Source organism: Lepidothrix coronata, unplaced genomic scaffold (assembly GCF_001604755.1).
Source record: "Lepidothrix coronata isolate B3197 unplaced genomic scaffold, Lepidothrix_coronata-1.0 Scaffold249, whole genome shotgun sequence".
Classification (NCBI taxonomy): Eukaryota; Metazoa; Chordata; class Aves; order Passeriformes; family Pipridae; genus Lepidothrix; species Lepidothrix coronata.
Window position 1 is genome coordinate 912,432 of NW_016690429.1, and position 21,290 is coordinate 933,721.

The 21,290-nt window shown below is 41.0% G+C and overlaps 1 protein-coding gene across 1 annotated transcript in view; it reads right to left on the bottom strand.

Moving 5' to 3' along the window:
- Nucleotides 1-1,523: 1,523 nt before the first annotated feature.
- The window catches only part of LOC108507290 (myoD family inhibitor domain-containing protein), a 44,389-nt gene continuing 24,622 nt past the window's right edge, over nucleotides 1,524-21,290 (bottom strand). The window contains exons 3-5 of the mRNA XM_017835140.1: nucleotides 11,147-11,215; nucleotides 5,930-6,151; nucleotides 1,524-2,085 (exon numbers count right to left, since the gene is read on the bottom strand). Coding sequence (XP_017690629.1) covers nucleotides 1,826-2,085; nucleotides 5,930-6,151; nucleotides 11,147-11,215 — 551 coding nt within the window. The 3' untranslated portion in view covers nucleotides 1,524-1,825. The remainder of the gene's footprint in view (nucleotides 2,086-5,929; nucleotides 6,152-11,146; nucleotides 11,216-21,290) is intronic.

Here is a 21,290-nt window from a genome sequence, read left to right on the forward strand (position 1 = left end):
TAGAATGATCCAAGGCTCTGTGGCCTGATACGTTGCACTGAGAGTTTAGTTATGAGGCTCAGTATTGGAAAATTTAAGACCAAAAATCTGTGGGAGAATGGAAACTGGACCATTAAAACTCAACATTGCTCAGCCCAGGGTGGGTGTCCCAAACCAGTGCCTCCTAAATGGCAGTGGGCAGTTCTTTGGGGTTTGGATCCAGACCCAGCCAGCAGGCTGGCACTGGTGTGGCAGTGAAGGATGATCTTGTTCCTTCAGGCAGCTGCAACTCATAATGTGACGTCACAATTAAAATAAACAAAACTTTTCTACTCCCCACCAAAGTCCTGGAAGGAGCACAGAAACAAGGTGTCCTGGGCTGCTCCATGCATTGCTGAGGTTTGTTGTCCTCTGGTCACTAAGCTTTGTAAGACACCTCTACCAAGATTGTTAGTGATTCTAATTATTACTTTTTGATGGTTTGAAGACATAAATTTTCCAGAAGTGGGGGGAAGAAAAGGTGATTCACATGAATTTTTTTTTCCCATTAAATATTTGTCTATCAGGATTACTCTGATTAATAAATAAGAGGCTTCAATGATTTCAGGCATGCTCAGCATCCCAGACTCTTGTTCAGGGTCTTTCCTTTGGATTCTCCAGGCACTTCTGCACTGGGATCAGTGGGGTTTAGGGGAGAAATTTTAGTACCTGTGCAAAGCAAACACTGTTTCTGGTGTTAGTCTATAAATATCTAATATGAGCAAGCAACTCTGTGTTTTCCTCTGTGCTTAATACCTGTGTTCTGCACCCTCAGGCAGCTGAATTTTTGTGCTTTTGTTGTCATACGTGTAATGTGCAATATGTATTTCCTTTTTATTAATCAGACCTGCCATCAGAAAAGAGATAGAGGGAGTTTGAAAGCACAGCCAGGATAGATACTGTCATTTTGTAATCCTTTGTGCACAGGTGGAGATGTCTGTTTGCACTAAAATAGGTGGCAATATTCTGCTGCTTGCAGAAATCTCAAAATGAAAATAAAGCAGAGGAGTTTACTGGCTATCCACGGTGTAATTCTCCTCTGGAAGCATGCAGTCAATTCCCATTTAGGCTAATTACACTTAAGGAGCCCTTTCCTATAACTAATGAACAATAGGCATAACCTGTTATTACATAACCATAGGCACACACATTAATACACTGTCGAATGGCACTACCCTGTGAAAATGCTTCCTCCACAAAATTCACTGGAGATTTTAGCAACATTTGCTGTAATTACCACTAGCATGGTTTCTAATTCATTTAATTTTCTTTTCTATCTAAACTGAGCATATAAGCATGTTCTAAGAGATTGAATAAATAAATTTTTAATTATAAAATGATGCTATATCATAAATTATTTATAATAACCAACAATGTGTAGTAGATATTTAGGTATGAATCCATTAGGAAGATGAAGTAATATATATATCAGTCCTAAAATAATGTCCTAATTTGTCCTGTGTTTATGAATGGGGAAACGTGTGATTAAAGGAATTACAGGTTTATAAAAGCCTTGGATTGACAGTGAGTAAAGCATGTGGCACACTTGGCACTTAGGAATTCTGTAGTCATCTATGGCAAAGGAGAAGACCCTTTTTGTCCTTTATTGGTTTCAGCAGTTTGTGAAATCACACAACCAGAACGGTACAGACATACTGACCTCCAGGGAGGGAGCAGCAAGATGCTCACAGTCCTCATTGGCAAAATCTCTGGTTATTATTAATATCTTTAAAAAAAAAAAATCTCCTTTGTAATCTGTCAGTTCACTTTCAGGTAGTTTTGAGGAATTTTGTCAATTGTTTTCCTATTAGCGATAGCAGACTTCAGAAATTTCCATGGCAAGTTCCAGGCATTCCCCAGTCTCATGGCAGGACTCTAAAAGGCTGCAATCAATGTCACAGTCACAGTTGCAGTCGTTGTTGCCGTGGTCTTCGTCAGAGGTCTGGTAATATCTATTGGATGGACAACAGGTATCTGTCAGCCAATGTTCACAGGTATCAGGCAGCATTACAAGAAAGTCCCAAAATTGGCAGAACAAGCAGGCCAGGATAAGAGTTGCACATTCATCTAAGAGAGAGGAAAAGCAGGGAGACATGAGAACAAGGGCATGCTGGATTACCCAGATTTAGGCTTGTGTGGCTTCACAGAAATGAGATGCAAAAGAGCACACAGGGTGGGCTAACAATACACTGATGATAACTACTTCCACAGAGACAAATGAAAAGTTTATTTTCTATGATATTTGTGCCTGGAAAAACAACAGCTGCATGAAAATAATTTGAATGGAAACATTCTATGGCAGTGAAGTTCAGAGGAATAAGCACTTTGAACCAAATTTATGGTTGGACTTGATGATCTTAAAGGTCGTTTTTAACCTAAACGATTCCATGATTCTATACTCTTTAAGTGTTTGGGCTGTAAGCTTCAGGCATCAGGGATGCTCTGAGCGGGGTTTGCAGCCTTGCAGGAGTTTGGAAATGCTGCTGGTTGGTGACGCCGCATGTTCTGCCTGACCAACTGTCCTGGTTTCAGCTGGGATAGAGTTAATTTTAGCTGGTACAATGCTGTGTTTTGGTTTTAGGATGAGAAAAATGTTGATATAGAACACTAATTTTTTAGGTGTTGCTAAGCAGAGTTTACACCAAGTCAAGGACTTTTCAGCTTTGCATGCCCAGGCAGCAAGGAGGCTGGAGAGGCACAAGAAGCTGGGAGGGGACACAGCTGGGACAGCTGACTCCAACTGGCCAGAGGGAAGTTCCAGTCCATATGGCATCATACTCAGTATATAAATCAGGGAGAAAATGACCAGGAGTTGCTGCTCAGGAACTGACTGGACATTGGTCGGCAAGTGGTGAGCAACTGCCATGTGTATCACTTGCTTTGTATATTCTACTTCTTTTTTCATTATTATTTTTCTTCTTTTTCTGTCCCATTAAACTGTATAATAAGCTCTCTCACTTGTACCCTTCTAATTCCCCTCATTCTGCAGCAGGGCAGTGAATGAGCTGCTGTGTGGGGCTGAGTTCCAGCCTGGGACAAAACCATGACACCAGCACATGTGACACTGGAGTTTATTTTCATGTTCACAAGAATTTGCACTAAAAATGCTTAATGACTAGCCAAGGACAGGGAGGTAGAGCAGGTCTGGAGAAGAGCATTCACTGAGGGCAGCGTGATCATCAAGTCTCAGCCCAGGGTCCTTCTACCTCCCCACCAAAATGGGGTTCTCACCTTTTCATTCACAAATGTCAATTTTTCAAAGGAGGAAAAAGTTTGGAAAATAGGTCATCTAGGTTGTGTGTCTGTAGCTAGTGAATATTCCTGAAAACTTGGTCACCATGAGTAAAAGCTTTGTGTTTTGTTTGTTCCCTTCAAAAATCAATGAATTGACTCCCCACTGCTCAGCCTCCAGCATCTGGGGAGGCTGCTCGGGTGCAGCAGGTGTGAGATTCCGACTGTGTGAATCCAGTTGGAGCGCAAAGACCCAGACCTTTCCTTTTTTTTTTTTTCTTTTTTCCCCCCCCCTTCTTGTTTTTGGAAGGGAAAAATGCCTTCAACAATATGAATGTCTTTTCATTGGTTCTTTCAGGAAAGCATATGGTTATAACCACATTTCTTGCCCTAGGATGACTAACTGTGAACTCATTCAACTGCATTGGTTCTGTTGTGGCATTTTCTCTCTCACGTAACATTAAGTTCACTGCCAGGAAGTTTCCGGAATTATGCTCTTTTTTTTTTTTTTTAAAAAAAAAAAGCTTTCTTGCTGAAAAACAAAATTTAAAAAAATCCAGCTTCTTTATTTAAAAAAATAAGCAGTTAAGGTAGGTATCAAGAATAAATAGCATATGATTGAACTTCTTTCTGAGTGTCATATCATCACCAATGTTATCAATTTTAATACTTATTTAAATATGTCAAGATCTATTTATGTTCAGACAAGCACAACTAACTTCTAAGTCAGTTCTGTCGAATAAGAATGACTAGATTTCGGTGATACTTGGTAAATTCATGCTTATGTTTTTTTTCAAACTAAATGAACTGAAATAATTATAAAATTGAAACATTTAATAAGATGACACCGCTGCATTTAATTGTATGAAATTTACACTGTAGAAAATGTAATGATTTTATTCAGCAGTCTTTGGTGTAATTAAGACTATTCTTTTTAGTTCTTTATGTTTATGAAATTTCCTTCCTATACATAGATGTGAGAGACAGAATTCAAAATTATGTATTAATTAAGGATTTTTAATTTTTTTTTCCCTCTCCAAAGATCTGTTTTCTAATAACAGGTTTTTTCCCTTGAATGTGTTAGCCATAATGGTGCTTATGTAATCTGGAGAGAATAGATATGATTCTTAGGGCTTCATCCAGGAAAGAGAGCACAAAAAAAGCACGAAATTTTAATAATAAAGTAATGTTTCAGCACAGACTCTGTGATGTGCAGTAAAGATGCTTTTAAATTCCCATCAGAGCACACACCATGAACTGTGATAATGGATGTAACACATTTCGAAAAACCTGCATGTGTGAGGCTTTTTGGTCCTGTTTTAAGTGGGGTAATGTATATAAATAATAGATATTAGCAATTAAACATCCATTCCTATGCATTCATTTATATATTTGAAAATAAATTAGCCACAAACTGCATAAAAGAAGATGCAATCTCCTGTTTTCCCCTCTGTTTTCCCTGCTGTTTGCCAAACAGCGTTACTGCGTTTATCTCAGTGAATACAATGACCTCAGCTCTCATTCTCTACATTAGTAGATTAATTAGCACAAAAGAAGAATTTCTAATAATTTTTCTAGCATGCCTCATCTCTAATTTTTCCTGCTCTTGTTTGGTGGCATCTGCTTATAGAGATGATGCTCTGAACAGCCATGGTCCAACGCTCACTGAAGCCACGCTGGCCACACTTAGTGACACTAATGTGGATCTGCTCCTCCCTGAGTGCACAGAACAACATAATCATCAATTTCCTCATCTATTCCTCTGCTTTCAGGGGTTCTCCATGCACCACAAAACAGGATTTGGCCTCATGTATGTAGAATAAACAGTAAGTTGTCAGAGTAGAGTGAGCTGAGTATGCAGTGACAACCACAAATCTGGCTTCCTTTGGTTTTCTTGGCTTCCATCCAGCCCTTAACATTATTAATTGAGCACAGATTGGAGGGGTTTTTTGTTGTTAATTTCCTTCACTTTTAGCTTTCTTAAGGAGTATGAAATCTGTTATTTGCATCACATGGTACACACCTGTGTGCCAGTAATGGTTGAGATAGTCAGGAAACTCAGAAAATTGGGAGTGTCTGGACTAGAGGACAAGTCCCCTAAATAAAATAAATACTTCAGATCCTTCATTAAAATTAAGTACATTCTAATAGATGTATCAGATACATCCCTTTTATACAGGATCTTATATAAAGATGTTAATGATTCCTGGAGAGCATGGCATTTTTTTGTGCTGATCTATATTTAGACATTCTTAATTTAGGAATTGTTAAATGATATACAGGATATAACACACTAATCCATTATTGCAAAAGGCACACATAAGAAACTTCTAAAATACTTCACAGAGCCTTTTTTCACATCCACTGGAGTAATCAGAAATAGCATTTATTTGATACTGATGCTGGTATCTCTGTGCAAACACTCATTACTGAAGTACAAATGCTCTGTGGCACAATAAGCTCTACACTCCTCTCGTATGACTTTAATATCACTGACAATTTAAGATCATCTTCTAGAGAATCTCATCTACCACACAAATGTCTGCAGGGCAACTTAACATTGCTTTTGGCGATGTTCTTGAACCTCCTGTTCAACATGTAATTTCAAGTCGGATACACATAGTTCTTTTGCAATGGGCACTATTTAGAAATCAAATGTAATCTGTTTTATAAAACGTACCGTCACTGTCCCTCTGATGTACTGATGCGTCATCTTCAATGTAAGTGAATTCTCTGCATTTCTCCAGGGAAGCAATGGATGATCTGCTCGCATCTGACAATTTCTTCTCATTTTTGGTGCCCTTTGATGAAGCGTCTGTGATGCTGAATTCTGCGACAGAACTCATAACAATACCTTTCATAGGCTTTTCATCTGTGTGTTTTTCATTTGTAAGCTGGTTGTCTGGTGGGATTAGGAAAAAAAAAAATAGACTGTGATACTAAGACAGAGATCTGAAAGAATAACATATGCAGAATTTCCAAGCCTACAGTTGTTTACTTCCAAGGCCTAACCCTTCTTACCTAATGATTTCAGTCTCCTTACAGAGGTCTATTCTTAGTATAGGTATTTGTGAACTTGCCTTCTAAGGTTTTGTCTTAAACCCAGTGGACTTAGAGGCTAAGTAATAATTTACTTCCACTGGGTGGGATTGGATTTTGAGAGAGAACAGAACTATTGCCTCAGTTATCATCTATTTTGAGTATCCTATCCTAACTTCAATTTATGATATAAAAGAATGTAAAACAATTAACTTGTTATTTTTCAATAGGAAATGTAAAACAATTAACTTGTTATTTTTCAATAGGAAAGTTTCTCTTTCCCTAAATTTACAGCCAACAATGTACACGTAGGGGGTACCTTGATGCAGATGTGCCAGCTCACCATGGCTCATAATCTTGTAGCAAAGAAAGCCAGATGGTCTCTGTTTAACATCCAGATTCCTTATTTCATAACTTCATCCCCACTTGTGGTGTTGGCCTGGAAGTCAGCTAGGAGATGGGATACTTCACATGCTGTCAGCGTGCCAGAGAGGCAGCTCAAAAACCAGAGGGAGAGCTTAATTTTAAGCCCCAACTAGGGGAAAGGTTAAGAAGAGTTCTGAGTTCAATTTATTCTTGAAGAACTTCTCAGGCACAGATAAACATGGGTTGATATATAGTTTCACTCACTCTCTGAAGTGATCAAGAGGCCAAGAAACACAGTCATTCTCTCTATGGCGGGGATGATAAAACCTCATCAGTTCTTATCTACAGCTGATTAACTCCTGCACCTCACATCAAGCACAGCGTCACTTCTTATCTTACTTAAATCTTGTGATATGCTTGCTCTTGAGCTACATACAGAAAATCAATCTTTACAAACAACTCAGTTTTGCAAATACTACTTTCTGAGAGGAACAGTAAGTGCTCTAAAGTGGTTAGTTTGCACTTGACTGCAAGGACCCCGAAGAGAGACCCTGCATATCTCTTGTTTTTCAGATACCTTTGACCTCTGACATATAGTGAAGAAAAGCCAAGGAAAGGCTGGCAGAGAGTGAAACCTTGATGAGACTGCAGTTGTTCCACCAGTGTCCTTGCAGCCAAGAGGAGGAAATGTGGATGGAATGGATGAATTACAAGGTAAGTGAAAAACCACTAGGTCCTAAGGCTTGAAGTGGGGACAAGCAAGGATTTGAGGTCTAAGTGGAACCTCGAGCAAGTCCAGTGAAGGCCACTGAAGATGTGAAGAGTCTGGAAGCACTTCTGTATGAGCAGAGGCTGAGGGAGCTGGGCTTTGTTGTCCTGGAGAAGAGAAGGCAAAGAACGGTGCTGGATGCTGTGTTCTACTTCATAGCCAGAGTAATGGAGAAACCAGACCTCAGCTCCTCCCAGCAGCGCACAGAGGCAAAAGGACAAGAGGCCACTGTCACAAGCTGCAGTAAGGGCAATTAGGATTGCACAGGGAACAAAATCCTCATCATAGGAGGTGTAAAGCACCAGAGCAGTCCCCAGAAAAGATAGGGAAGTGTATAGAGCTCAGCTGGGCATGGACCCCAGTAACCTATTCTTACTGCAGTTAATACTGGTTTGTGGCACAAGCAGATGAGCTGACTTCTAGAAACCCCTTCTGAACTCGTTCTTCTGGGATTTCTATGATTCTATTTATGCATAGAATGAGTGAGCAATTCATTTAAATTTCTGCTCACTGTCTCATTGTAAATTTCATGCCATTTTAGGTCATTTTTACGTGGTGAAATAAGTAGAAAGGTAAAGGTTAGTAGAGTAAGATCTTGGGAGAGGATATGCAGAAATACTAAGCTATCATTTTAATTTTCATTTTACCTTTAAATCACTGCTTTAAAATTGTGTGTTGGCAGATGTATTGGCTTGATTTTGAACTTGTAATGATGACGTCTACTATGAAGAAAATGTGGAATTACCCTGTCCTGGAGGGCTTACAGGTTGGCCTTAGACAGGGAGAGAACGATGAGATGGAGAGAAATAGAGGAAAAGAGACAGTAAGACAGCAATGGCACAGAGAGGAGTCTCAGAAACCTATAACTGTCAGGTTTTATGAGTGTTATGATGAAGGAAAGCCACAGGCAAGACTTAGGAAGGGCAGGAGAGATGGTGGCTTCACTGGGTGTGACCCAGCAGTGCAAAGCATAGCACTTCTCCCCTGCAGGCTGTGCCCTCGGTTGTAGGAAACCAGCATGCCAGGCTGTGCATATCTGGTTTTGCCCATCTGTGGTGATTTGTTGATGGTCTTCCCACCAGAGAAAATAAATATAGCTCTCTTTTTTTCCCCTCTCTGTCTTCTTGGCCAGCCTCTTCAGTCCAAAATGTGAAAACTCATGCATTTTGGATGTACTTACATGTGCAGTAATCGCTATTTTCCAGTGTTTATAAATCAGTGACACACCACAAGTTTTCCTGCACTTTCATTCAATAACAAACCATCTCCAGGAAAAGTTGTGCTAATTGAAGCAGCAGAGCTCTAGAGGAAGCAAAGTCCTGCTTTTGCATTGGATTTATTGGATAATAATTGATTTGTGAGTCCAAAAGACACATGCCCCACCTGCTATTCAGGTGCCAATCTTACACATGGATCCTGTTTGTCCAGACTGAGAGCTGAGCCATTGAGCACTCACGGATCAGATCCAAAGGCGTAGGCAAGAATGACTATAATTTTCCACTTTCATAACTGGTCCAAAAATCCAAACTAGATATGTTTTGCTTCACAATATATCTGTTGACTTCCCCAGTTCTGCAACAACACAATGGTCCATGGAATGCATTTAAGCATTCAACAAGCGAGACAGAAAAAAAATCAGACAGAAGTAATCAGTAAATGCCAGACTAACATTTACTGTATCCACCGACTTCTACTATTCATACTTCGAGTCAATTTTTATTCTTGAAGTGCTGTTGAAGAGAAATCAAAACCAGAAATAGAAAGACATAGACATAACCTGAATTTTTCGATACAGCACCATCAAACAAAAGGATAACAAAAGCTGTCACTCAAGGACTCTTCTGTTTGTTAAAGCATACTACATCCTGGAAAATACAGTACATTTTAGTGTCAGACTCTTAGTTTGAAAAGCTCCCTTTCAGTAATGTTATACTTGTCTTGTACAGCTAGATCAAGTCTTCATGCAATCACCGTAACAAGCAACTTGCTATGACAAGTGAGATCCTTGCTTCCAGAAAACACTGCGGGAGAGGCTAAAGCACTGTACAATTATAGGTCTCCATTTCATTTGTATGCAATTACCTTCAGTTCAGCTGTGGGTCCATCTACATTATGTCTTTTATCAATTTAATGTTTGCACAAAGTGTCTGAAGAAATAAAGATTATGCTAGACCAGCATAAAAAAAAAAGGTGGTTAGCACTTTTCCCCCCCCTATTATAGTTTGTTGCTGGATAGAACAGTAGTAGATTGAGAGTTTGGAACAAATAAATGCAGCAAAAATAAACTTTAAAAATATATACAACTGATATTATTTATTATTACTGCTAATTGAGAATATAAAATATTAAATTACAATGAAAGATGGGCAGAGGGTCAAGCTTTGCTGCTTCTTTTATGAGCTTGTGTTCAGCTTCAGCTGTCTGCAAATTTCTGTGTTTTTAACATGTAGAAATCAACCACTGAAGTGAATTTAAAAGAAAAATAAATGCATCACGATGAAGAAATCTCAGACTATTCAGTGTTAGACTGTTAGGCAGAGGCAGCTAAAGGTACACCCCCACAATGTGCCATTTTTAAATAGTATCATGAAGTAGCAACTTTCTTCCTCATATGGGGAAGCTGGGACTCGCCTTGGCTCTTGCAGTAGAAGACTGGGATTGTTCACCCATGTTTGTATTAAAGATACAGCCTCAATACTCGCCAGTGTCTAAATTCATGAAAGCACAAAGTAAATCACTTATTTTCCACTGAAGCCAGTCCCAGATCCCTCTGGTTAACAGGGAGGAGCAGTGATACCAAGACTGGCATTTGCAGGAGGTCCCCTCACTTCTATTTTTCTTCATAGGCTTTGGACACAAACCAGTGTCTTGCAGTCCTGGAGAACAGAAGGCTGGGGTTTCCTAGCATGCTTTTGAAATTAGATTTTCTATAGAGACATATAAAGAGTCTGGTTTTGATAACAGACAGGGGGAATAAGGGGTGCTCTGTTCTGCTGGATAGGGACTGTAGCAATGTGTCTAATCCAAATAGCTCTTGGAGAAACTGGTTAGGGGGAGATGCCACTGAAAGAGAAGGAGAATTGATCTGTCACCATCGTGGGGCTCCTCCACATCTTACAAGAAAAGGACAAGGGAGCCTGTGGCTCTACTGGCCAGTGGGATTTGCTCCCAATCCACCTTGGCAGTGGCCCTTTGCCTCACACCCCTGTGGCAAGGAGTCCCAAGGGTTAATGCTAAACTGTGTGGAAAACTCTAGCAGTTTAGGACATGCAGCTTTTTAATTTCACCATGAGGCATCTTGGTGTATCAGTGCAGCAAAAGAACCAAAGGAATGCCTGGCTGCTCCCCCTGCCATTTGTTATCCCATGCACTGCTGTCACTACCTGTCTGTTTAATATACCACATGCTCATCACTGGAAGAGCTGTGTGCCATGTCCACTCAGTCCCGAGATGAAGCAGGCAGAGCTACGTCAGACCTGATGGATGATAACTTGTAAGTATAATGGCTTGATCTGAACTCACTGGGTTTGAAAAGACTCATAGTAAAATGAAACCCAAACCTCAGGTTTCGATGGGCACGTTTAAAAAAAGAAAAAGTAAAAAGAAAAACAAAATACTTTTTCTTGCTAGTTTAAAGGACATAATTGTCTTCCAGCAGCAATGGGAGGGAATGCCAGGGGTATCTCTGCACAATGTGACACATGCACGGGGCCAGCAGCTTACCTGGATGGTCCTCGCTGCTCGGCGTCAGCCCAGGGAGTGCCAGGAGAGGCAGGGAGCTGGTACGGCTGTCTTGGGGGGAGAAAAAACCAAGATTGCAGAGGGATAAATGTAAGTAAATGTGTTTTGGCACAGCTATCATCCTCAGCCACCTAGTGACAGTCATTGACTTTGGGAGTTGGTGCTTTGAAGTCAAACAGAAGCAAGTGTGCTTCCTTGCAGGGGGAGATTACATGGGATGGTGCATTGTTTCTGTTATCTTCTGTGTCATTTCTGGAAAGGAAGCCAAATTAAAACAAATTGCTAAGAGAGAAAGCTTCATCTGAAAAGAGGTGAAGAGGATCACCAGCAAACACAACAGTTCAGGTAGGAATAGAAAATTTGAGTGCTGGGAGGTATACGATGAAACATGGGGCATTATCCACACCCAAACACCACAGAAGCCTTACATGAGATTCCAAAATCATCAGCAAATGAGGAGAGAGGAAATTTCAGCCCATGCTCCAACCTCCATGGCTTAGCAGTCTTGGTGGACAAGATGCCCAAGGTCCCCATGGTGGCAAGCCCAGGTGCCCACATGGGTGCTGAGCTCCTCCACCTGGGCTGCCCTTGCCACACCACGCACTCCATGCCTAGGGCTTGGAGGCTTAAACCTTCTCTCCTTATCTCTCCAAGTGTCAGGGAGGCAAAATAGGAAAGGGTGTGGGACTACCCCTACAGTGAGTGCAGCAGATGGAGCAAACTCCATGGGAACTGCTCTCATCCACGTGGGAGAGGCCAGAGGGACAGCGGGCGCCACAGCCGCCCCGCAGTGAGCTGCTCCAGACCAATACATCACGGGTGCTTTCATAGTTCCGTGCCCATTACACTTTGCTGAGCTCAGGCATAAGGATGCAGGGGATTTAGAGACTGTTTATTTTTGTCATAAGGAAACAGGAAATAGTACACAAGGCTATAAATATATCTTGGGCTTCATATGACATCATGAACTCGTGCAAGTGCTTTGCTTCTGATTTACGATGATGGACTGGTAATTCACAGGAGCTTTGGGTTTACTTTATTTTGCTGTTGCAGTAACAAAGCTAATGGTGCAATCCCGGGAGGGGGTATTTTATCAATAGTGAATTTTTGACCTCATTGCATACGTTTTAACTTCATGAATTAGTGACCCAGCTAACTGTAAAGCCTTCTATAGGCTTATTATAAATCTATCACAGGACTGGCAAAAACTTTTGGCCCAGATCCTAAGCTCTGACAGGCATGTGTTGATGGACTGCATAGCAAGCACTTCCACTAATATTTCTCACTAATTATACCATATATTAAGAAAAAATGAATGAAGCCAATGTTTATATGCAGCTTTAACTGCTTTTCATATAAGAAAGCAACACAATCCCTAATAAATTTTCACCTTCAACATTTCTATTCATTATAATTTTTACCATGATGAATGAAGTTAGAACTGGAGAGGGAGGGGGTTCATCTTGAAATCTGTTCAGTGAATGACTGAATTTACTTCCCTTCCCCAACTTGTGTCGAGGAAGGAGGGAACAGATGGACACAGGAAGAAGAGGGAGGCGAGTGCAGAACGAAGGAGATGGGTGAGGAACAGATGGAGTTGGGGGAAAGTGGAGAGGAGAGTCAGCAAGGATGGTAGGAAAGTTTTCCACTTGACCTTGAGTTGAAGTGAAGATCTGCATACAGCATGGGACAGCTAGATTTTTGGGATGCATCCTTTTTTCTCTCTGTGGCACTTATGCTGCAAAGATTTTTGGGCCATCCCAGCAGCCCAGTCCATCCCAGGGGACCTGCAGAGTCAGGACTTAAATTTTTTCAAGGGGTCAGTTGCAGAAAGGCCCCTGCACTGTGTTGAAGTTCCATAACGGTAATGGCAGGGAAAAAGTGTGTGTAAAGAGGACCCAAAATGAGTTGGGATGTCATAAGTCTCCCGGGCATCCCAGATGCCAGAAATTAGAGCTTATGGCTTTGAAAAGGTATCCTACACCCAGTTTGTTAGGATCCAATGGCCAAAGTACCGAGTAATTTATGATTTTACCTGCCTAAAGTAAGGCATTCGAGATGGCCTGATTTTCAGAATATGCTGAGCATCTGCGTTTTGAGGTGTATTGAATTATATATCCCAAATCACTAGTAAGTCCTGGAAAATCTTGATTATATTCTTAATTCTATTAAATTGCCTGCATATACTCCGTTGGTTCTGGCTTTGCTAGCTGAAGAATGGAAGAGGTGAAAGTTAAATATTGGCCATGTGTGTCATTCCCTTTGAAGAAAATGGGAGCCATGTGCACTCACCTAACAGCAATGTTTGGCCCCAACTATGATTTCACAGCTGGGCCCTAACTTCAGGAATGCCAAAGCACTAAATGACTCAATTGGAGTAATCTGATCAATGCTGTATTTTTGCTGTGGATTTAAATTGCACACACAGCAAGAGCAGAGTTAGTTTTCTTCTCTCTCAAAATCACTTTTCTCTGCAGATTTGATAGCATAAATATGAAGTATTGCTCTCATCACACAACTAAGTGAAATGGCAGAAAACGTATGTCAAATAAAATGCACAACATTACGTCCTTTTTAGTTTTTGGAGGCTGTTTAAGAAAACGGCTTCATTAATTTTGACTGAATAAAAGGTTCCTTTAAGGGATTTCAATAAGTGACATGAAAAATGTTAATACGAATGATCAAGACAATGGAGGTTAAAACTGTTTTGAAAATATGTTTCTTTTATAGATCTCAGCTGTTGGAAGAGTTACAGAATAAATATACGGTAGTGCTGACATTCAGTGCTGTTTCATCTTAGCGAAAGAGTTTTTAATAAAGAAAATTCTTTCCAAGGAATGCTTTCTGCAGCCAGTCTTCAAAAAGAGGTTTTCTCCCCTCCTAGTTTAATAAAAATTAAAGTAATTTATGTCATATTGATATGTCGATATGTTTTTCAATAAACTTTTTCACAGAGATTTTTTTTTTAAATTCTCTTCACTTTAAAAATTATAATTATATGTCTTCCTCCCACTTTGAAAATGGCACAAGGTGCTCATTTGCAGAGCTCTACTGTTCAAATCTTCCCTGAGAATAGAAATGTCATGACTCAGTTAACAATGCTTTATTATTCACATTGATCTTTTTTTATAGTGTTCTTTATCTCAAAAACATTGTAAATCAGATATCTTCCTCCCACTCTTTTGTTCATTTGCAAATTTTTATTATTCTAGTTTAAAAAAGCAATGGAGTGTCAAGAGTCAGTGTATATTGTTTATGTTCTTTTTGCTTTAAAATTACTTTTAACTATAAAAAGTAAGATGTATAGCAGGGGGGAAAAAAGCTGGATTTAAGGATGCTTAAAAAAGAATTGAAGGGATCAGTGTGAATTTTATGCTGTTCGCTTACACCTTGGAGTTGTAACGACTTTGCAAGAAGGGGGACCAAGTACTTTATGGAAAGAGTTTTATGTGCTAATTCAAAAGTCCCTGTTGCATCAGACATCATCGTCCACATCGAACACTGGACATAATTCACCCCCTGAATGAACACAAGAGCAAATTCACAGCTGGTTTTGCCACATGTTCCCTGGGTGGTTTACAGGCGCCTGCCCAGACCTGCACTCCCATTGCTCCCTGTCAGAGCCTGGCGTCAGGTCCTCGGGAGCCCTTGGCTGATAAACACCAAGATGAATCATGGAATTCTCACAGGAACCTCACAGCTTTGGTATCAAGTGTTAGCTGCAGCAGAAACATAACCTCAGCTGGGCACAGGCAAGGCAGTCCCTGAAACCCATGGGCGCGGGATACAGCCGTGCATCCTCCGGGAGAGCCACTCTGGGGACCCCCGGCCTTGTTTCTAGATTGGATCTCCCAAATTCTCCTTCAGCCACTGTTTTCTTTCCCTATCATGTTTTTCTTTAGGTCTGTATTTCTGTCCTGACTGTTGTGACTGTATGAAATGGCTTCCATGAAATAAATCCATTACAGGAATTGGGGTTAGTCCAGAGAGCAGCAGGATCTGGTGGTATTTCACATGCTACTTGTTGTTAGATCATTTTTTTTTCTTTTGCCTGTTTTAAATTTTCTGATCAGAACATTCTGGCACCCCGTTGTTATTCCAGCAGCTCTTGAAAGAGATCCTACTCTCTGGGAGTCTCTAAGAGGGAGTGGTTATTCCTGAAGTTTTCTTTAAGCTCCAGGTTGGATTTTTTTTGATTTTATGGAATCACAGAGTATTTTGGGTTAGAAGGGACCTGAAAGACCATTTAGTTCCAACCACCCACCATGGGCAGGAACACCTTCCACTAGATCAGGTTGCTCCAAACCCCATCCAACCTGGCCCTTGAACATTTCCAGAGATGGGGAGGATGTTGTATGTGATGTGGTGGCTCTATCATATTAAACAGCTATAAAAAGTTTTGTAAAGGAAACTAAAGTCTGCTTTCCATATTCTTTTGTTTCTTCCTTTTGTTTCAATGCTGCACTCTGCAGATATTTTGTTAAAAGGGATAATTAAAAACCTCAGAGTAGGTGAGTCTCAAACTGAACCTGAACTGAAAACACACAGCCCTGTCCTTCCCTCTTCAAGTGGAGGCCTTGGTTTTATTAATGTCACCCCAGACACCATAGGGCCATGTCAGTCCTTGTTCCCTCCTTGGGCTGCAGAGATTTGGGATGCACAGCACCACACAGAGCCCTCAAGGCTGCAAGGACACCCTGCACTGGGTGCTGGGGCAAGTCCATCCCAGAGCTCATGGGCAAGTGTTTATTTTGCAGGGTTAACTCAAACCTCTCAAATTCTCTTTGTTTTTCACTGCAGAATGTGAAACTGGAGGTTTTGATGTATTGTCTTATCTGAATTGATCTTATTTTCAAAGTAAAGAAAAAACAAATATTATTATCATTGTTATTGTTATTATTATTGTCCTTGCCTTGACAGCACCGCTGCATTAATTCTCTCTTCCTTCCTTCCTCTCATGGTTAATGACTCACCACACAATGAGGTTAAGACTGTCTGCAAATATGATCAAGTTTCAGAAACAAAGTCCTAGCCAGAAATGGACAGGGCTTTGTTTAATACACTAGCACAGTAACTAAAGGTAAGTCTCACCCATGGACATCCTTGTGTTTGCTGTTGAGTTTGGGAAATTTATAGATAATGTAAAACAGAAAATGCTGAGTTTATTGCAAAAAAAAATTTACATGTAAATCCCTGTGTCATTACATTTGGAAAGCACTTAAAATGCTCAGTTTTATTTTTGGTAAGCACCATCTACTGAAAAGTGAAAATATCAGAGGGATCTCTAGGCAGAATTTGTGAACTTTCCAATGAAAAGATAGCACAGTGTCTTCCTTTCATGTCCCAAGGTCTTTGTCAGTTGTGCCACTTTCCGTATGACACTGAAGTTTTGTGCCAAGAGTTTATTCCCAAAGCAGATATTGCGCACGGTTATGGACACAAAGATATCCCTGCACAGCATTAATGCCAGAGGAGCTTCGAGGTTGTCAGCATTTTGATTTGGTGGGGGGATACACCATCGAAAGCATGTATATTAACACCATCAAACCAATACATACTCTTAAAATATATCCAAACACTTCAAACACCATGAAATAGAACTGCAAGTCGCAGAAGATGCAGCATTTCTCACAGATAGTCCTTAAAGCTCTACTTGTGGTAAACTGGCACATGATAACATATGACTACAAACCCCATGTCTTCTAATAAGTCATAAAGCTTTTCTTTGATTTGAATTCAATGGTGAGTGGCAATCTTTGAGGGTCTTATGTGTTCTAGAGACTCTCCTTGCAAATGCTTCCATTTGTTTCTCTCTAATCTGCATGCCATGCTGGAACACAACTGGGAGCTGGACTTGTCCAATATAACAAATATTATTAATCTTATTGCCAACTGAGAACCTTCCCAGGTGTTGCAGAACAGCCTGTGCTGGACTGCACTGGAAAACCACTTATTTATCTTCCCCACGGCTCGATCTGGTATCATCAGATGTCAATGAAAAGAATTCCAGGGAACTCAACAGATGAGGCTCCAAACCAGCCTCCAGTATGGTAGCCTTGTCCAAGTTTCTTTGCTCTTTTCCTCAGGAAAAGTCATAGAAAAAGCAAATAGTGATATCTGAAGCAGAAGATGTCTCATGCTGTGCATCTTATCACAAATCATTTTTTTCCCTGCACCGAAGATGCAGAACACCTATTCTGGGGGCAGACAGATGACATCCACTGTTACTTATGTATGTAATAAGTACTCTTAAAACAGTGTAGTCTTGCCTGCTCTGGCAAAGGCAAACATGGTAACTGTTCTGCTCACAGCATTAAACACACTTCTCTCGCTGTGCAGTGGAAGAATGTGTTTAAACTCGCAGTCTATCACTATTCCTGGATAGTGTAGGAGACTCAGGAACACTCAAGATGTCTTTTCCTGTGTGTATTAACTTGTTCAGAAGAAAATAGTGTTCTTAGAAAACATGAATCTTACAGCAGAAGAAAGTTTCCTTCATGACTGTGTTACAAAGGTTTCCGAACATTCCTTTGGGCGCATGAAATATGAGGTTCAGCCTGCTCAGAAGTGCAAACACGTAATTTCTTCTCACCGTGGCACCTTCGCTGTGGTCATTTCCACCTGGCCTTGTGATGTTGGCAAGCACAGTATTAGCACAAAGCCTTCATTGTACAAGCTTTTGGAGGAGGACTGTAGAACTCCACAGCTCCAGTGAAATGTCAGTGTCTACCCAGGGCTGGCTGTTTATCCTGTTACACCAGGAACTGTGCTCCCAAGGAGTTTTGTTAGAGTCTGATGTGAGCAGTGAACACCAGAGGTTCCAGGTGTTGGTAGATGGTAGGGCAGCACACTCCCACCAGTCTGTGAATCATGCACAAGGATCAAAGGGTTATTGGGCAACTTTCAGCAGACTGGGATTGCCAAAGCCCTAGAAGTGGCACCACTTGTCTGTCCCTCTCAGGGCTGCCTGGGCACGGGGATGAGTGAGAGCCCAACCCTCTCCTCTAAGCTCGCTCACACTAAAACCATCACTGGAGCTTTTGCACAAGACTCAGGTGTACAACCCCTTTCAAGCAAGGAGGTCACAGCCCAGGCCCTGAGAGGAAGAAGTGGATATCAATGAAATGGAAGAGATATCACTGCTTTAACACAGATTAGCAAAATCTAACCCCCATTAATCCTTCAGAGTAGGGCCGCTGGTTTGTTCTTTTTTCAATCTGTTCTGTATTCAAAGCAAGTACGCTTTTTTTCTGTCACTATACCACTATTGTTAACAACTATAAATGTATTAAAAACACAGGGGCATTTTAGTATGTGTATTGTGCATAAGAAATATTGTTACATGACAAGCTCCAATTGGCAAGTGAAAAGAGGTTTTATTGAAGGAAATAGCAGTAGCAAACAGTGAACTATGCAGAATAATGGTAATTGTTCCTTTAACATTGGCAGCGCACGTTCACTTAATATGACTGCTCCTCTGTCTCTGCCTCATCCAGACCCAGAGGACCTGTTAGACAAGCAGGCAGCCACCTCTCTCTGGGATCAAGCTGTCAATGCAAACTTGCTTTCTTTCTATTTCTCGGAGCTAAGCTGTACCCCCAGAGCTCCTGAAGCTTCTCCTGAGTGAAAGCTTTAAAAAAGCTCCGCTCTAAATTACATCACACGAGCTGTTCTCTTCAGACTGACAGAACAAAAGCAGGGGGGAGAAACGCCCGAAGTACCATCTGAATGAATTCTGAGGTGCACAGGATGATTTACCTTCTCATGCTTTATCAGAGCAGATTAATGTTGTCTTGACCTTGCCTACCAAAGCCCAGCAGTGTCCTCTAACTAGCAAGGAAAGTTTGCATCCTGTGTGTTTGCACAGTACTAATAGAATCATAGAACCATAGAAAGGTTTGGGTTGGAAGGGACCCTAAAGATCATCTTGTTCCCGATGGGACTCTCCAAATGCCATTATCAGAAATAATTGGAGTAGATGAGCATTAGCCACTTCTCCAATGGCTGGGTAGAAAGAAGATAAATTGGCATATCTCCCTTTTCTAAAGGCTTTCAGGTGGTATGAATTGGTATGAGAACCCTCATTTAGGAAAACATCCTCAGCTGGGAAGGGAGGGGGCCATGAGCCTTGTCCTTTATTTAGCAGATAAATAGAGGGAAGGGGAAGAGAAAGAGTAGTATTTTGACAGTTGTCCAGGTAAGGTGCAGATTTGGCAGCTCTGGAAAGGTGGTGGTTTGGGGCTACCTGATACCAAAGTAGTCTGCTGAGGTCTTATAAAAGGAAATAAGCAGGTCTCATTTGGCTCCTAAGCTGACCTTACTGGGTTCCTTCTCAATTTTCATAAGAAGATGGTGGTGAGGTGAGGAGTCTGTTCTCCCACTCAAAAGCTTCTAGGCTTAGCCCCCTGTACAGCACTTCTGTGCTTGTTCTGCTGCTTTGAGTAAATCTTAAAATGTTTTTTTAGAGTCATTAATACAAAAAATATTCTCATTTTAAAGATGGGCTGAAGGCTGAAACAGGTGAAGAGTAAGTATTAAGTAAAAAGTGCTGCTTACATCCCCCAAAGAAATTAGACCTATTAAGCTAATTTTTTGCATGGAATGTCCCACTTCAGTAGCTGAAATGATGTGGTGCCGTGCCCTATGTGCTGTAGGGAAAAGGAGCTGGGAAGTTGAAGGCCTTACTGGAGATTTCAAGGGGCTGCCCAGTTTGAGAAAACAAGAATGGGAAAGCAGGGCTTCACTAAGCAGGAAAACCTCCTCAACTGATGAGGTGCCTTTGTTATCCCACATACGTGTTTTGTAAACACCTCCAAACTATACTGTTAACAGAGAAAAGTCAAGCTATTGGGGCTGAAGACTTAGTCCCCTAAATGACTTCACAAGTATGGAAAAAACAGTTCTTAATAGGAATTGGAGATACTCCTTCCTTTTAAGAATCTGGTGTCCTCTGGTCTCTCACTGAGATGATCTTGGCAGTGTTTTCCAGCCTAAATCATTCTGTAATTCTGTATTTTCCACAGGGGACACAGGATGGTTTTGTACAGTCAACATGTCCCAGCCAGGGGAACAGACACTGCTCGAGGATCCTGACTCAGTGATGCAGCATTCAACCCTGAGCTTCTGAGTGAGTAAAGTTTGTTTTTTGTTCTCTTTTTGGTGGCTCAAGTCTGAATTGTCTTCATGCACCTGGCCAGTGAAATGGCTCTGCCTTGAGCTGTGAAGGGCCATCCTAATGCTCATCAAAGCTGACGGAGGTGTTTGGCTACAGGGTATACTGTATCAGGTGTTGTACCTGCTTTCTGTGGCACGATGAAAATATTAACTGGGCAAAATCTGCAGTGAAATGATCACAACTGAGGCAAACACTGGTAGTGAAACTGAATACAGAACTCATCACAGTAGGCTTCATCACATCCCCTGTCCTCCCAATGGTACCAATGAAGGTGTTGGACTTGCAGGTGTTGAAGCCAGCAGGTTAAGGTATTAAACATAATACTAGTCTAGTTCTCTGAACCATGGATTTAGAATATGTTGAAGGTTCAAGTTTAGCTCACCTACCTTTATTTTTCTGTTTCATCATAGTGATGCTTCCTACTTTTTTAGGTATGTTAGGGTTTTGCACTGGCTTTCACCACCATGGTATCTGAGTGTCTCAAAATCAATAACAATGGCAAAACAGAAAACTTGATGGTGTCTGTAGCACTGTGCATTTCTCCTCTGCTTGGAGGGGAAGACTTAGATCTTATCTATGACTGAATACTTGAGTGTTATTCTGGTCCCACTGGATGTGGGATTTTGTGCCATACAGGGGTCACTCAAAGAAATAATGTTTTGCAGTTTCTTTGGTACACCTGGATTTGAATACAAGTTGTGGAAAATACTAGTCTACCTTGAGGTTTACAAGTTGTGCTTGTAATAGTGGCAACCAGAAGCTGTCTTGCTTTAAAAAAATGAGGAAAATATGATTTGGAAATAATTTTCAGACAACAGACAGGGTACCGCGATCCTGTTCCCCGGGCTCTTGATTGAAGCATAGCTGGCGTTTCCTCAGGAGAGCAGTGAAGCTTCTTATGGCATGGGGACAAGTGTGTTTGTAGATGAAGACTTGTGAATCTCTGACACT